This window comes from Hemibagrus wyckioides, linkage group LG26 (genome assembly GCF_019097595.1).
Source record: "Hemibagrus wyckioides isolate EC202008001 linkage group LG26, SWU_Hwy_1.0, whole genome shotgun sequence".
Taxonomy (NCBI): Eukaryota; Metazoa; Chordata; class Actinopteri; order Siluriformes; family Bagridae; genus Hemibagrus; species Hemibagrus wyckioides.
In genome coordinates this window covers 5,089,071-5,108,232 of record NC_080735.1, presented here as the reverse complement: position 1 = coordinate 5,108,232, position 19,162 = coordinate 5,089,071, and the positions used below count along the sequence as shown (strand labels likewise).

Below are 19,162 nucleotides of genomic sequence, written 5' to 3'. Positions count from 1 at the left end.
GGTTCCTCCCTATTTCCAGAAAAGTTGAAAAGCCCCACCCCTCTCCATACCAAATCTGCTATGCCCCACGCCTTTTTACACTGCAAAAATTGTATAAGGTTTCATTTCTGCCCAGAGTTTGCTTTTATTTGTCACATTTAATCACATGGATAAGTGAAAAGTGTTGATGAACTTGATTAAGCCAAAATATTAGAAATATGAGAAAGAAAAAGGAAAGCTGCCTACCTTTGTGGACATTGATAGGTGATACTATAATATCAACAATACTTTCTGGTCAGTTGCCTACTTCTCTTCACCCAGCAGATCAATGACTCCTGTGGATAAGGTGGATGCTGAGGAGATTCTCGATCTGCGGAATGGCTTCATCAAGAGACACCAGTCAGGGATACTGGACCCACTCTGCTCTTCCTGCTGGTGTTTGTGTGATGAACTGCTCCAGCAGATCAAGAATCTCCTCAGCATCCTCCTCTTCAGCCAGTATCCACCATGTCCTTGATCTGCTGGGTGAAGACGTGTGATCGGCTGACCAGGAAGCATTGTTGATGTACCTCTGGGATCCAGCTGACCCATTGCAGCACCTTCTTCTTCTTCCTACTGTATGTCTAGGCTATGGAGTATGGAGGCTAGACAATAGCCCTTTCTCACAAAAAAAGACATTCAAGCACAACTACGTCACTCCTAAACATGTGGCAAAATGTGTTATGCTCTGATGAGACCATTTTCAAAAGATATAATAATTCCACAATTGCAAAAGGCATCACCAAAAGAAAGTTCATACCCTCTGTGAAGCATGGTGATGGCAGCATAATGCTTTAGTGCTGCTTTTTTCATTAGCCAGAACTGGGGCTTTTATCAGGGTGGAGGGAATCATGAATAACTACAATAGCATTCGATTTTTGTGAAAACCCTTCAGGAGTCTGTGAGTAAGCTAAAGATGAGAAGAAATCTCACATTTCACTCCAACACTGACCTGAAGCATACATCCAACTCAACAAAGGAATGACTTAACTGATAGAAGATCAATTTTTTTGAATGAGCTAGCCAGACCTGAATCATACCTGAAGCAAGCTGTGCACAGGAGATGCTTTTATAGTTTGAAGGAAGGATCTAAAAAGTTTTAACAAGAAAGAGTTGGAAAATATTGGCTAGTCAAGATGTGCCACACTGATAGACTCTGAGTGGTGGAAAAAAGCGAGAGATGCTTCAGCGAAGTATTAGTTTGGGAGTATTTTCATGCCAACTCCATTTATGAACTCAGTTTTCCAGACAGACATGGCTTCCCTTGACGATCCCATCAACCGCTAATATGTTCTCCAGAATTCTGATTACAGTCACCTGTTTCCAATCACACACACACACACACAGACACACAGACACACACACACAATGCTCACGTTCAACTTAAAAAGCCTTTTATTACACAAAAGTTTTTTCTTTTTTTAGCCTAGAATGATATTCAGAGGTAAAATTCCCTTCATTTGACTGGGAAATTCTAGAAAATTGATTGATTAATAGTATGGAATCTAACAATAGACACAAACCTTTTTTGGATTGCTTTTACAGGAGAGAACAAGGAAAACTTAAAAACGACTTCATTCATGAATGATTTCCAGCACTAATATTTGCTTATTTGTTGTTGCAATCACAAATGTTACTCTTCTCTTACCCAATCAGAATGCAGTGCACTGTACTAATGAACAATCCTAGAAGTGAAGTCAGGCTTCATGCCTAGTTTGAATATGAGGGATTAGCAGATGTGCTAAAGCGGGCAGCTGAGGTGAGGACGATTTGCCTAAAGGAAATACAGATGGATGTTTATGTAAAACAATCGCATGCAAATCAGTCCGAGAAAGAGATGGCTTAAGGCTTCAGCTCTGTTGCCTACAAAGCGCTGTTGTGCCCTTTTGTCCACAGGATATCTTTTTCGTCCTCGATGCAAAGCAGGTAGAACTTTTCAGAACGTGCCATGTTATCAGCTGAGCTTAATAACAGAATAAATAGAATCTATTATAGACAAATGAACATGTGGACTTGTTTGACTTGAAACAAAGAGCATTTTTTTATGTACTCTTATTTACTCTAGTTGAACAGAATGAAGAAAAATAAAAACTGTATATAAAACATTCCAAAAACTGGAGGAATTACTGTACATTTTGTCTTCACCATGTATTCTATGTGATTTTAATGACTGTTTTTTTAAGTGTTTATTCATCTTGATACATACAAATTAGAGTAAATTAAATTCACTAACAAATGATTATGAATATAGACAAAACGCCAGCTAAGGAAGGCAAGCTTGTGTGTGTGTGTGTGAGTGAGAGAGAGAGAGAGAGTGTGTGTGTGTGTGTGTGTGTGTGTTGGATGGTGCATATCTGCCGCACTAACAGCAGGAGGAGCTCAGGTGCAGTTCTGTGGGCGCGCGCGCGCGCGCGCGCACACACACACACACACACACACGCAGACACTGAGCAGAAGCGACAGCAGCAGAAGATATAGAAGAGCCGGACGGTGAAGCGCGAGCTCCGATTAAACCAGGGATCTGGGGACTTCATTTTAACGCACGTGCCATTCAGCGTGTTTATTAATGGGACCATTCCGGTCCTCGGTACTTCTCTTTTACCAATTTTTCGGAGTTCTTTTTCTTTTTTAATCTGATCTGATCTGATCTGATTAAAAGGCGGATGAAGTGACTGGTGGATTTACCTGCAAGTGCGGTGAGTGTGATATTAATTTATATTAAATAATTTAGGTAAATATAAAAAAGAGGGTGCGCGTGCCCTGTCCTCTGTATTAAGTGGCGTGGTATGAAATATTATTAATATTATTATAGTTCTGCGGCTCGTATTTGAAGTTTGGAGGACGAGCCAGAGACTGACTGCGTCTTTTCACTCTCTCTCTCTCTCTCTCTCTCTCCAACACACACACACACACACACTTTCTCCTGAGACTAGAACATCTATACAAAAACATACAAATCTGAGGATATTTGCATGCACGCGGTGACATTCGCGAGACTGCCTCATTTATCGTGTCATTAACTGGCAGGTTCTGTAATAAAACCAGCGCGTGCAGGAGCGATCATTTAAGCACGCGCTATTTAAGCAATAAAGTGTTTGTGGTGGCAGTTCAGGAGCGCGCGCTGCTTATATTACAGAAAGATATCAAGCACCCAGGGAACCTGAAATGTAATGGACTCGAGACAGAGGGAAAGAAATGATGGGACAAAAGAAAGTAGCAGTGGAACACAGAAGAGAGAGGGACGTGGGGGAATCAGTGGCACTGGGAATTAGGGAGAAAGGAGATATGTGGGAGAATAAATACACACTGCGTCGGGTAAGGGGACACTGGAGATGTCTGGACTGTGGGAAGACTGGGAAACCTAGGTAAGATGAAAACTAAGAAAGACTTAAAATACAGTGGAAACAAGGGAACCTTGAAAACTAAGGAAGACTGGAAACTAGAGAACAGTGAAAACTGAGGAACCTTGGAAAGAAGGAAACATTAGAAAGCAGTGGATATTGACAGATAGGGAAGGCTAGAAATGAGGAAAGACTGGAAACTCTGGAACACTACAAACTGGGGAAGACTGGAAACCATGGAACATTGGAAACTAGGGAAGAATAAAACAAAAACAAGGGAACACTGGAAACTAGCAAAGTCTAAATACTTGGGGACACTAGAAAAGAGTGGACATGGAAAAATAAGGAACACTGGATGCTAGAAAAAGGTGGAAACTATACTGAAAATTGGAACAAAACCGAATTAAGGAAATGAGGAAACACTAAAAAGTAAGCAGCACTGATAATTCTAAACTAGGGAACAAGGGCACGTTGCTGGTATGTAGCTTCCTAAGGAAATCCTTTCCACCTTGAACAGTTAAAGGTTCCCTAAAAGATGAGTCTCAAAGCAGGATGAAGGGTGTAGGGTGTAGGGTGTAGTGTGTAGTGAGCGAGGGGACTCACTGTAACACATTGGAACATATACACACAACGGACACGTGCAGCAATCTGCATTTCTACACGCAATACACTCTTAACACATGGAACACACACTTGTCATATGCAGTACACACTCTCTACATGTAACACACACACTCTAAATAAAAAACACAATCTACACACACATCACATACTCTTTCCACATCCAACACACACATCACACACTCTCTACATATAGCACACACTCTTCACATGCAGTACACGCTCATCACACGCAACACACACTCTGTACATATAACACACACTCTTCACATGCAATACACACTCATCACACGCAACACACACACTGTACATATAACACACACTCTTCACATGCAATACACACTCTCTACATATAACACACACTTATCACATGCAACACACACTCTCTACATATAACACACACTCTACACATGCAATACACACTCATCACACGCAACACACACACTGTACATATAACACACACTCTTCACATGCAATACACACTCATCACACGCAACACACACACTGTACATATAACACACACTCTTCACATGCAACACACACTCTCTACATATAACACACACTCTACACATGCAATATCATCACACACAACATACACTTGTCATATGCAGTACACACTCTCCACATGCAACACACTCTCTATATAAAATGCACACTCTCCACAGACAACACACACTCTTTACACACAACACACTTTTTCCACAGGCAACACACCCTTCACACACAACACACACTCTCCACATGCAACACAGTCTTCACATGGAATACACACTCTGTACATAAAATACACACTTTCCATACACAACACACATTCTCCATACCATACACAACGCACACTCTCTACATAAAATCCACACTCTTGACATGCAACACACTCTTTCCACATGCAATACACACTCTCGGCATACACTCTTCATATGAAACACAGTCTTCACACGAGATACACATTCTCTACATAAAATACACACTTTCCACACACAGCACACACTCTACATAAAATACACACCTTTCACATGCAATACACACTCGCCACATATGACACAGTCTTAATATTGAATACACTCTCTCTTCTTAAAACACACATAAAACATACTCTTCACACAGAATACACACTCGCCTCATGCAATACACTCTCTCCAGATACAACACATATTCGCCCTATAACACAACACACTCACCTCAAACAAGACACACACTCTACACACAACACACACTCTACATGCAACACACTCTTTACACGCAACACGTTCTTCACATGCAAGACACTCTCTCTACACACAACACACACACTCTTTACATGCAACACACACTCTTTACATGCAACACACACTCTATACATGCAATACACACTCTATACATGCAATACACACTTAACAGGCAACACACACTCTCTACAGGCAACACATGCTCTCAACACATACTCTTTACAGGCAACACATTTCTCACATGCAACACACACTCTGTACACACAACACACATTCTTCACATGCAATACACTCTCTACACACAATACACACTCTTCACGCAACACACACTCTCTACACACAACACACAGTCTTCACATGCAAGACACATTCTCTACACACAGCACACATTGCTCACATGCAACACACTCTTTACATGCAACACACATTGCTCACACACAACACACACTCTTTACATGCAACACACATTGCTCACACACAACACACACTCGCCTCATGCAATACAGACTCTCTACACACAACACACATTCTTCACTTGTAATACACATTATTTGCATGTAATACAAACTCCCACCCTCAACACACACTCTCTATATACAACACACATTCTTCACATGCAAGACACACTCTTTACGCACAACATACATTCTCCAAAATCTCTCCTTCACTTTCTCAGTATGTCTCTTGCTTAATCTCTTTCTTTCTCTCTCTCTCTCTGTTTCTCTCTCTCTCTCTGTCTTAATACACAGCATGTGGAACATGTAAGCAATAAACACTTCACATATCAACAATTCCCCACTTTATAAATCTGTTTATGTAGCGTGGCCACTGCACAAGTCTGTGTGAAGGAGCTGTTACTATAGAAACGGTAATACACAGCTTTAATAGAAAACTGAGATTTGCAGCTGCATTACTTTCAGAGCTGCAGTTATAGAGCATTAATCAACATCAGCCGTGAGAATGTAACTGAATGGTATTAATTACTTAATAATTGGATATTAGGCATGTCTCATGTTTATACAAACACAACCTGAGGTAAAGGTAAAAGTAACACAGCTGTCTCTGTAGTGCGAAGAAGCTCATAATTCCCATTCCTCACATTCTTAGCTTTGTTTCTGAACAATGCCGGATGCCTGGAAGTGGGCGGAAGTACTCGAGTCATGTTTTTTACATCTATTCATAGTGGTGCTTTTTTTGGGTTCAAAACCACAGAATGATATTGCTTTCTGAAAATGTTTGTTTTCGAGAGCCTAGTAAAAAAAAAAAAACTGAATCGTTAGCTAGATAGATGAATCAGGAAAGACTCTGACCAACAAGGAGCATTCTATATTGCCTCTAAAACTTTCAGGTTTGATGATTTATAATAATTCTGGAGTAAGATTTTCTGGCACCTTTATTGTGCCCAAAAATGATTGCAAGGATGGGGGTGGAGTTAATGTTAAATGTTAAGGGTTAGTGCGTGTATTTGCATTATGATGTAAGTCAAATACCAATCAGAAATGTTCTTTATGGGAAGCTCCGCCACTAATAATCTGCATTTGTCACAGGAACTAAAGGGATTCCTGCAACTGAGACCCAGAAACCCAAAGGAGGGTGTTAATGTGTCAAATGCAACAAGTGAAATATCCACTGATTTCAGGTTGTGTCACAGTATCTAGCTAATGGAACTCCATCAATCTGTTCAGGAGACCATGGCCAAGCAAAAGAAGAAAGATATTATCCTTAATAAATGTACTAAAATTAGCTTTTATTAATCAGGAAAGGCACTGACTAATCAGGAGCATTCTCTATGGTAAGCTCCACCTCTAAAGCTTCCTGGTTTGATAATTTATAATAACTTGAGTAAAATTTTCTGGGACCTTTATTGGAAAGGCAAAACTGACTGGGTGCAGCTAGGATGGGGGTGGAGTTAATGTTCAGTGTTAAGGGTAAGTGCTTGTATTTGTCCTATGATGTTAGTCAAATACCAATCAGAAATGTTCTTTATGGCAAGCTCCACCCATAATAGTCTGCATTTGTCGCAGGAACGAATAGGATTCCTGGAACTGAGACCCAGAAACCCAAAGTGAACCTAGTATAATATCCACTGATTAGTTGGGCAGGGTTTCAGGTTGCGTCACAGTGTCTAGCTAATGGAACTCCATCAATCTGTTCAGGAGACCATGGCCAAGAAAAAAGAAAAAGAAGGTTATTATCTTTAATAAATGTACTGAAATTAGCTTTTATAGTCATAAAAAATTTTTTAGGAGTCATTTGGAGCACAGCACTTAAATTCAAGTACCCACCCAAGAGCAAAATACCGGCAGCAAGAAGACTTAACGCTGGTCCAGCAATCAATCTTCACAAAACCCACCGTGAGCGCTAAAGCTGCTACTGAGGCATCGCGGTGTTATCCATCTCTTGTCCAGGAACGGCAAAACGTTTTTTTCTAGAAGAGATGCGATGACTGTCAGCGTTGACGCATTATTCCCGGAGACGCAGACGTAAAAAGCGGGAAATAACGACATAGAAACAGTTAACGCTAATGAGAACAGTGGAATTTCTGATCAGATTCTTGAAGAAATGAAATAGCAGATCACAGGTTTGGCTGCTTGACACGTGAACCAGTGCAGTATGCTGGAGGTCTCAGTCTGTGCTCCGGTGCTTGGATTAAGTAATGAATAACACACGACTGAGCGTGTAATAAGGAGAAGAAACATTTGTAAGAGTTGTAAAGCATACTCAGGCATGCTACCAGCCTCTCTCTCTCTCTCACACACACACACACTCTCACACACACACACACACAGTCACATACTCCAAATGCAGCTTGTCATTTTACTCAGAAAAAATGTTTTGGACATTTTCCAAAAAAAAAAAAACCCTTTCTTATTAAACCCATTTATTATCAGTGTTCAAGTCATGTGTATGAGCTGTTGCTATAGTAACAATAACAGAGCAACAATAACAGCACATTAATATTATCTTGTCGTGTTACATCTGGAACTGTCTTGTGTTGTTGTATGGAAATAATCCACACTTTCTGACCAATCAGATTTGAGCATTCTGATTCTTTATTGTTATGACATCATACAGCTTGATCTTAAGGGGCGGAGCTAGCACTTGTAGAACAGTTTTATTCATACTAACTATGACTTAATCACCAAGACACCTAGAGCGTGTGTGTGTGTGGGGGGGGACTTGCTCTCACATTATTTAGAGATAAGGCAACAGCTGGTCCTTCCAGATGTTCATTTTTCATTTTGCATTCCACTCTGTCCCGTTGATCTAATAACGAACGTCTGTGAAATAATTACAGCTAATCTGATTAGCATCCAAGTGTGAGGCTGAAATTCTCTCCAACTTCAGCTATATTTTTTCCAGACCAGCACAAAAGGTTAAAGAGGGAAAAATTACAAATGATGTTCAATACGGTTAATTAGTCAGGACAGGCTAATATTATGATAAGACCGGATACGCTTATTGTCCATTTTATTAGGAACACCTGTATACCTACAGGTCTAATCAGCCGATCATGTGGCAGCAGCACGATATACTTCAGTTTAAATCATAACAAGGATATAGTGACTCAAATAATCACTTGTTTCAACTGCGGTGAGCATCTGCACAACCTTGAGGTAAAACCTCATCAGCTTCCTCTCCTGCCAGCCACAAACAGGAATCTGACCCTAACCTGAGCACAGACTCACCCAAACTGGACAGTTTGAGATGCTTTTCTGCTCACTACAGATGTAAAGAGTGATTATTTTAGAAACTGCTGTGTTAATTAAGATAAAATACTTAAATGTGTTCCAACAAACATGAGGTTAAAGTGTCTGAGATGTTTGATGTGAAAATTAACTGATGCACTGCAGGTGTTCCTATTAAATTGGACAGTGAGTGTAAGCCCAAGCAGTTAGCATATCAGGCTAAAACATACTTCTATTTGTGTGTGTGTGTGTGTGTGTGTGCATGCAATCCAAATCCAAAAGCAAGCTACTGAATAATACCTCAAGATTCAAAACCTCAGGCGGATTAATTATTTCAAGTATTATTTCAAGTTTCAGGCATATTTCAAGTAGACACATTACATGACAAAATGTCAAGAGGTTAACAAATCAGGCTGATGATTAGCCAATCACAAGCTGTCTCATATGACATAAAAATTAGCATAAATATTCAGGTCTGTGGCTTGACATATTTAAACATATTTAGCGAAATACACTGTCAAATTTCCAACACAAATCAAGCTAGCTAACATTTCAATAACAAGCAGAAAACAATCCCCTCCTCTGAGTTTAGTTTTTTTTACAGTGCTAAAAGTGAACACTAATTTGTGTTGCACTAATCTCAAAATAGCAGATTAGCGATGTAAGGCCTGTCATTGTGACGACTAATGAAAAGGTAACGAAAACTACATGTTCTAGCTTAAGAGTGCTTTATTACTAGCTTCAGCATCCTGAATGTCAAACTCTCTCCATCAGTGTCTGTTATTGCGACGTGTCCGGACCTGAAACGCGGCTCATATAAACCCAAAGCACAACCTCTGTAGTGTCGCAAAGCTGCTAGTCGCTAACAGCTTAAATATTTCATGAGGAGTGTCCATATGAGCGCAATTAAAATGTAAATGTTAGACGGGTTCATGCGCTAAAATTGAAATAAACAGCTTTTCCTGCCGTTATTAAACGCGACATGGTGTTCACCCTGAGCATTCAGGTTGCAATGGTTAGCGACAAGCTGCTAATAAGCTACTGAAAACAGCCCATTACGCCAGCTCCTGAAATTCAGCCGTGATATAAAAACAGAGATGTAAGAAACATTTCCTCAGCCATGCTGAGGGTTCATTATCCTGCTGGAACAAGCCTTTTTTAAATATTTAAAATAAATTTCTAACATCAGGGGAAAAACCAAGCATTGTTTTGTCAATAAATGGACAACAAAAGAAAGAAAGAAAGAAAGAAAGAAAGAAAGAAAGAAGACAACCTTCAGTACATAAATTTACTAGATAAGTCCTCAAGAAAAGCAACAGCTTTTCTTTTATTAAAAAGTTGTTTTTCATAGATTTTTAATTGAATTTTATATTTACCCTTTTTATTTTTTTTTTATTACTTATTTAATTATTTTTTATTTTAAATAATGTAAAACATTGACTCACAAATTCTTCAACATTCCGGGACCTCTGATATCAGCAAAAAAAAGTTTTTATTTTTAGTGCTCATTTACATTTTGCCGAATTGCAAAACTCACGATTAACTGGAAAGAAAAAAAAAAAACAAACAAAAAAACGATGAATCATCCCGAGTGATATTTGTTTGGCTAAATGTACTTATAATCTGGTGTGTATGATTGATGATTGCGTGTTAAACACCTCTTGATCCGTTGCCATTTCATACAAGACTGCAGATGTATTAAAGTCTAATTTATCAGCACTACTGAAACATGACATGCGCTTGGAGTAAACGGTGTTTTTGCAACCCACCCTGATTGACTCTGGGATTTACAAGTAGCACAACTGGCTGCTTTTTTTCAGGGCCTCATTATTTAACATGCGTGGGAGGCTGAAATATCAGCTTCAGCGAGTCCTAATGGGGCAGCAGGCCTTTCCCTCTTGTGTATTGTTTTAATCTCATTTCGTGCGCCCCATGCCCGTGTCCCCGGGTGGGAATAAACGAGCAGTGTTTGATCGTTTCATCTCTTCCTTGCGCTTCATTTCGTCAGCGCCCACGGCCTGGGATTTTTTTCCTGCCGCTGTTTGATTTCAGCAGGGAAATCGATTGTCTGTAGCGTCACTGTCAAACAGATGTGCCGCTGCTGCGTCGTCACGTCAGATCAAAATTGCGTTACACCTGATGAAAAATGAGTGGATGTATGTCTCGCTGTAGGAACAGCGGTACGACGATGTGAATAACCTCACAGGACAAGTTATCAGAGCATGCATCTTGAATACATAATCAGCACTGAAGGTTGGCCAGCCAAGAAAGAAATAAAAAAATAAATAAATAATTAATCCAGATCCCAATCAGGAAACATTTAAACAAGTAGATATGCACATGTGCATAATATTTCTTTATTGCTTTTTTGTCACAATTTCCTGTGTTTTAATTTAAGATTTTCTCCCGTGTTTTCTTCCCCTTTTCCCTCTTTCCCTCTCTTAGCGGTGGCTTTAACAGACGAAGTAAACAGAAAAACTTCATACAGTGACTGAAATGGTGGTTTGGGGGAGGGGTTTTGGGGTTAGTGAAGATAGTGTGGGGGTTGTGCAAACAAATCAACATTATCACAGTAAAAAAACATCAATGTACACTAACATGTAATTACAAACCTAGTAACAGGGGCTTGTTCGAATTCGTTGGCATTTCTATATTAACAGCTCAGTCACAGGAACCTGTATAGCTTCAGACACAATCAGTGATAAGGTGAGCTTTATGTTCATTTATTAACATGTATCGAAGGAGTCTTCAGTGTCAGTTCTTTGTAACAGTCAGCTGCAAGGCTGTCATTTTGACTTTTCTGAGACAGATTCTAGTGACATTCTTTAAAGCATACCCTTTAACCATATGTTGCAAAAAGGCCAACAAATCTCCTGTCTATGGATTCTGAATACCTGTGAACCCTTGACAGATAAAAAGAAAAGAAACAACTTTTTTGCAAATTGTTAAGGGGATTTTGCAAGGTGCAGAGATGATTAGAAGCAGGTGAGCAACTGATGACACAAGCATTTGACTGAAAACAAGCATGTATATAACAGATTTCTGTGTTCAGAATTCAGGTCGAATCAACGTTTTGCAATAAGTGTTATTCTTACTTTCTTTCTACTCATATTCTGGTAACTAATTCCTCCTTTTCTTCTTTTTCTCATCTTTGCAGACACCCAAGAGAGACAATGCTGGCCAGGATTGTGTTCCTTTGTTCCTTTTTAGCTTGTGCTAGTTTTCAGGAAGATGAGAGCCCTAAGGTATCGTTTGGAGGAGCTTGTGAAACGTTGTGTGCCTGTGAGGAGAAAGATGGCATGTTGAACATAAACTGCGAGGACAGGAACATAAACAAGATCTCTCAAGTCCAGGTACCTTCAGATAGACCTTTCCATCTGAATCTATACAAAAATGATATTGTGGAGCTGCTCCCAGAAGAGATGGAGGCTTTCAGGAATGCAGTCACCTTACATCTGGGCGGTAACAGCATACAAGAGTTGGTGCCTGGGGTTTTTACTGCACTAGGCTCCTTGAAGAAGTTGCACATCAACAGTAATTTCCTGGTGATGTTGAAGGAGGATACTTTTCATGGCTTGGTAAATTTGGAATACCTCCAGGCTGACACAAACTTTATCCGAGTCGTGGAGCCTGGGGCTTTCAGCAAACTTGTCCGTCTCAAAGTCCTGATCCTCAATGACAACTCTATCGAGTTCCTTCCCAACAACATCTTCCGATTCGTCCCTCTGACTCATTTGGATCTACGTGGAAACAAATTGCAGACTCTCCCTTATGTGGGTTTTTTAGAGCACATCGGACGCATCATTGAGCTTCTGCTAGAAGACAACAACTGGGTCTGTGACTGCCAGAACCTTCAGTTGAAGATCTGGATCGAGAACATGCGAGCACAGTCAGCCATAGGGGAAGTGGTTTGCAGCAGTCCCCAGCATCTCAAGGGCATTCCTCTGGCCAAAGTGAAACGGGATGTATTGTGCCCCTCCCATGCGGATATAACGTTTGAGGAACCGTCCAAATCTCTGGACATGGTGGTCACCCCTTCCACAAAGGTGCTCCAAATACCTGACTCAAGAAATGATGCAAAGATCCCCACACCTTCTCATGTCCCAAAGACATCCTGTGCATCAAGGTGTTCTTGTCATAACCATCCTAGCACCGGGTTCCTCATCCACTGTGAGGATCAGGGCATCCAAAGGATATCGGATCTTGGAATTTTTCAGCAAAGTCCGAGTAAGCTTGTTTTAACTGGGAACATGATAGAGAGACTTCTAAAATATGATTTTGTCACATATGACAGTTTGGAATTGCTGAATCTGGCAAACAACCAGATAAACTATGTAGACAATGAAACGTTCCTGAGTTTGAGCAGTCTTAAAAAGCTGTATCTAAACGGTAACAGGATAGAAAAGATTACTGCAACTGTGTTTGTGGGTCTCCACAATCTGGAGTACTTGTACTTGGAATATAATGCAATCAGGGAGATTGAGGCAGGGTCATTCAACCCTTTGACAAACCTAAAGCTCCTGTTCTTAAACAACAACCAGCTCAGTGCTCTACCAGCCCAGATATTTAGAAATGTGCCCTTGACCAAGCTGAATTTGCGAAACAACCTATTCATGCACCTTCAGGTCAGCAATGTGTTGGAGCAGCTGGATTTCCTGGAACAGATTTACCTTGAGGACAATCCTTGGGACTGCACTTGTGATCTAGTCAGCATGAAGCAATGGCTGGAGAAGCTGAGAAAAGATACAGTGGTGGGCTCCATCTTGTGCCACAGTCCCAAAAAGGTGCTGAATGCTGAGGTCAGGCACCTGAAGCATGATGTTCTCTGCCCTGGTTTGGTCACCCTTGAATCCCTGCCTTCGAGTGAATTTGGGGTGGAAGCAACAGAAGCACCCGAAGGAGGTATAAACAGCTTCTTCCAGTCCGTAACAGATGCAGTTCCTCTTTCTGTCCTCATCCTCTGCCTTCTTATTCTCTTCCTTACCATCATCTTCTGCTCTGCTGGGATAATCGTCTTTGTCTTACACCGCCGACGCAGACATTCAAAGAAAAAGCAAGCTGATGAACAGCCTCGTGAAAACAGCCCAATCCACCTGCATTACAGCATGTATGGACAGAAAACAACTCATCACTTGGCTGAGAGACATGACACAAACATGTATGATGAACCCTCTCGAAGTCCCATCGTTCAGGTTTGCAGGAACCCCAGCTATTGTTCACAGCACAAAGACTATGACACAGAGGATTACGACACAGAGAAACCAAATCGTCTTTGCCACAGCATCATGGATAAGGAGAACGGCTCCCCCCTTACAGGGTCAATGAAGTACAAGGCTGTGTCCCATGAGTATCCTGCTGATTTTGTTTCTTTGGGTGACAAGGGATCTTTGTACAAAAACATCCTGGAGCGGGAACGTGAACTCCAACAACTTAGCATCACAGAATATCTCAGGAAAAACATCCCACAGCTACAGGACGTGCAAGTCCCTGGGCATCATCAAGAACTCAAACTGATGGAGACACTTGTGTACACCAGGCCACGGAAGGTTATGGTGGAGCAGACTAAAAACGAGTACTTTGAACTGAAAGCTAATCTACACGCCGAACCGGATTACTTGGAGGTACTCGAGCATCAGACAACTTTTAACTGAGATACAGCACACTGTAACACTTTAATATCAGACCTGCTTCGAGAGATAATACCCAAAGTGCCTTGATGAGTTTTAAGCAGACATAAAGTGCAGCTGCTGATCTTTGTGAATGTGGTCATTTAGGGGAACGCAGTAAAGTGTGTGTTACTGAAGCAGAACCTTGACCATGACCTACTTTGCATAATTTAGCATCAAATGAGGTCATTGTCTATTTGGTTTTAGTCTTGACAATTTGCCATAAATATCATGTGCCATTGGCCAAATGCAGCTACATTCAGTCTAGTACTATAGAACACATTTGTTTGTCACCTTGTACACTCTTAAAAATCTAAAATTCAGTTCTCCTTTGGGGTGGACCCTTTAAAGGTTCTACATAGAGTCCTAGCACTACTCCAGAGACAGAGTAGAGACATTACTTCAGCTAGAGACAATGATCAGGATCATTGTGGGTCTGAATTGACCAATCAGTATTTGAAACTTTTTTTTTAATTTCCCCCATGACCCAACCTGACACACAGTATCTGGGAAGGCAAGAGGGGCAACAAAATTTTGCAGCTGGTAAAGCCAGTGGCTAAGCACCATAACTAAAGAAATGTTTACCATAGGCTGTACTTGTCATACCTGTAAATGTTTAGTTGTCTCTCTTGGAGAACCGTTAATGGTTCTTTTCAGAACCATACAACTTACAAGTAAGAATTCCAAGTAGACACTTAATTACCTAAGAAAAGATCAGTCATGTCATTCTTATATGTATAGAACACAACACAAATTATTGACCAAAACCTAGAACCTACCTGGTGCTATCCATATGGTATTTTTGGTACTTGTTACACTTAGAAAACAGGGTTATTTTTAGTGGTATTTTATAGGATCATTTAATAATTTAAGATTCCTCCTACCAGGGTTCTGCCTGGGACCCTTTTTTATCTGTTGTAGGGTATACTATCTATAGAGTGAAATTCGGTCATGGTGGATGTAACAGCCATACCTGTGCAAATCATTCAAACCCCTCTTGCTTGCCTGGTTACCAATGTGAGCCAAGTCAGGACATGTGGGTGGAAGTAAAATTAGTGCTCCCTATTGATGGGTCAGAGATCGGCAACATCAGTATACAGATATTTCTGGGACTTTGTGACCAAGCCGTGCTGTCTGTTTTGGTGGTGAAGTGCAATTAAATCAAAGTCTCCTCGTCTTCCATGCAGCGGCTGTTAAAGCCCACGAGTTAGTTTCTAACTGGCTGTTGGAATGCTTTTGTTTGGTGGATTGCTTCTCATACACTGCTGTACCTTAACCTTAACTCGTACCAACACCATGGTCCTGTATTGGTTCTTTTCTGGGGTAGAGTGGTGCCAATACTTAGTGAAGAAAAAAAGATGACCTATGCAGAAGGTGCACCTGATTTTTGAAATTGTCAGCTTGGTCTTATTTGTAATATGTCTTCTGTGCATTTTTTTCATGAAGTCGTATTTATTTATTCCTGAAATTCTTTTGGCAAAACAAAAAGTTTCTGTCCATAACATTTTATCTGTTGCATCTCATCACAATCCAAGCAATTACTGCAGTTCATCATTTTAGATAAAACAAAACAAAAGAATTGCACTACTCAATACGCCATTTAAGAGATGGCACTTGACAATCAAGTGTAGCTACTGGTGTGTATGAGATTGATGTATACATGTTTTTTTTTCCTTTTCTTTTGATTATCATTATTCTACATAATATAACAAAGTCTTTTGTCCTCGCATGATAAATAATTATGCAGGGTGGTTTTGAAAGGATTTGCTGTATGTAAGAGCACCATAGCTTTATTTTGTACTGATGTAGATCAGAGTTTATTTATTCTGTATATATTTGTACATAACGGAACGTTTCTATGTATGTGTGCCTTTCGATGTTGTAATGATGGATGTAAATAAAAGTTACAGTATAGTGTACAGTAAAAACTTAGCATTGACACCATGCTAGCACTGGGTTTCTTTTCGACATAATATGCATTTAAAAGAGATTCGTTACTGTGTTGAAATATAGAATAATCTATTTTCTCACTAAGTTCACTACAAGAATATTTGATGCAAATTCAATAAAGCATGTCACATGACTCATAAAATATATATATTATTTGTATTTTCAGCACCTAAATTTACATTCTTGGTGTTCGTAATTGATGCTGACTAATTAAGAAACTTTTCATGTGAACTTTTCCTGTCCAAACTTCCTGTCCACTGTTTTTATTATTTTTTACCTCTACATTAAAATAAGTAGTACATCCTAATAATAGTACTTTTACTCTTTAGTTAAAAGCTTCTTTTATTAGGAAAACTACTTTTTTTATTGTTGTATAACAAAGTTAAGTTAAATTTCTACACAAAAAAAATGCTTAAAAAATGACTAGCATAACCCACTTATATGTCTTTTTTTTTTTTTAAAAAAAACATGAATAATGAATATACCAGCATGTTGATGTTAATCAGAGGGGGAACAAGCAAAGTGCAAAACAATGTTTATTGTCTGCAGCGAGGCTGTAAATCCATAACGGTGAATATTTTTAGCTGAGAAACAAGGATAAAATTCACCGAGCTGCTAAAATGGACGTGTCTATGCTAAAGCATGCTGACACATGCAAACGGGGAAAAAAAAGTGTTAGAATAGTTTGCTATTGTGCAATGCTAATTAGGAAGGATGTAATTAAAAAAACTGAGGTAAATCAGATTCACAAGACAGTATCTTTGTTTTTTTATTTATTTATTTTTAGCTCTTTTTAGTAGACGTGGCTAACACGCTGTTGCTAACTAAATTTCATACTCCAGAAAACACACAGGCTCAAAGCTGAGAGGAAAAACAAATGCCACAGGAGCTTGACAGACAGTTCCAGAAATAAATAAATGACTTAGCATTAGTGACATGCTGCCATGTCACTTGGAACAAAATATGGACATGGATGCAAAGTGTGCACTTTTTTTTTTCTTTTCTACAGAAACGTTGACAGGTTTAATGACGTCCTGCTAGTTAGCATTACCGTCACGCTGACACTGAGGAGGTGAGGAAAGGAATTTTAAAGTACAGTTCTGTGAAGCCAGTAGCTGGTATTGCTAGCAAGCTGGATAACATTAGGCGAGTTATTTTGATGAATAAACAAATCATGTGCTAACAAGTTAATCAATCACCAGATTGTTGGCATTTCTTTAGATATTTGTAGCATAAATTTTCACTAACCTAGCTAGCTGCCTAAACTCAGCAGTGTGCTAGTGATGGCTAAATTCGCTAGCAAGCCAAAACTTGTTTGTTGCTGAAGAATGAAACATGATCTAGCTAGATAACTTGATGCAGAGTAAGTCACAGTGCCTCAACCACAACAAATAAGATCATATGAACACTTTGGGACAGAGCACAAACATTCTGACAGGTTTGATCCGGAATGAACCGCTTTTTCCAAGAAGCCACTGATGTCTTAGGAGTATTTAGCAATACTGTGTGTGTGTGTGTGTGTGTGTGTCCCAGTCAGTTATTTATCCTACACATACATACACTAAGCTAAAGCTATTTAAACATGAACTTGCGCTGATGTTTACATTAGCTCAAAGAAGTCATGGAAAGTTTGCTCATGTGAGAGAGAGAGAGAGAGAGAGAGAGAGAAATAAACAAGACATTTATTATAACTTGTAAAATTCAGTTAATACTGAAGTTAAAAATTAATAATAATAAAATGTAAAAAATATTAATTAAATTAAATGGTACAATATTATCACAGTGTTATTACGGCACAAAAAAGTCTTTTTATTTTTATTTTTTTAACTTCAAATAAACATTTGAAGTTAAAAAAAAAACTTTTTCAAAAAGGAATAAATATTCAGATACATTTTCCTTGATTTATTTTCCCTGATTTATTAATACACAAATAAATCACAGAAGATAAACTGCAAAACTTTTCAGCCAAGAAACTCTCACAGCGCAGGTGCAGTGAATTATGAGTTATACAAACAGCCATCATAAATAACACTGTGTACATTCAAGACCTTAGTCAAATTACAACATTAATAAATACAAAGACAAACAAACAAACAGATACACAACATTAATACATGGGTAAAATGTTGAAGTAGAGTAACTAAATATTAATGATTTAATTGAAGTACTTAATGTTTTTTTTTATTATTTAAGCAAAAAAAATTTTTTTGTTTGTTTTTATTTATTAATATAAATATTATTTATTTTATTTATTCATTTTTTGGTGAATCATATAAAATATATAAAATATATATTTTTATATATATTTATATTTTTGTTATATATATATATATATATATATATATATATATATATATATATATATATATATATATATATATATATTTAATCCCTGAGGATTGTTTTTTTTTTAGTATGTAAGGTGAATTGATTTATTTTCTTTAAAAAAAAAACTATTAAAAAGATTTAAACAATCTATACTCCCTCCATTACATCTTTCATAATTGCTATGAATATTGTTTATACATTCATTTGGTATTAATATTGATATCAGTGATATAACAATTACATGTTTTCATTTCATCAATGCTAATACATTCACATGCATTCACTGGCCACTTTATTAGGAAAACCTGTACACATGCATGTTCATGCAGTTATCTGATCAGCCA

The 19,162-nt window shown here is 38.8% G+C and overlaps 1 protein-coding gene across 1 annotated transcript; it reads left to right on the top strand.

Annotated features, from left to right (window-relative positions):
• The first annotated feature begins 2,452 nt into the window (after positions 1 to 2,452).
• Positions 2,453 to 16,661, top strand: slitrk6 (SLIT and NTRK-like family, member 6). Its single transcript, XM_058380949.1, has 2 exons — positions 2,453 to 2,714; positions 12,032 to 16,661. The coding sequence occupies exon 2, from the start codon at positions 12,048 to 12,050 to the stop codon at positions 14,523 to 14,525; it is 2,478 nt and encodes an 825-aa protein (XP_058236932.1). The 5' UTR covers positions 2,453 to 2,714; positions 12,032 to 12,047; the 3' UTR covers positions 14,526 to 16,661.
• Positions 16,662 to 19,162: the final 2,501 nt, after the last annotated feature.

Bases quoted from the DNA above. Each gene is read 5' to 3' on its own strand.
- slitrk6 (XM_058380949.1), top strand. From the start codon at position 12,048: ATGCTGGCCAGGATTGTGTTCCTTTGTTCCTTTTTAGCTTGTGCTAGT.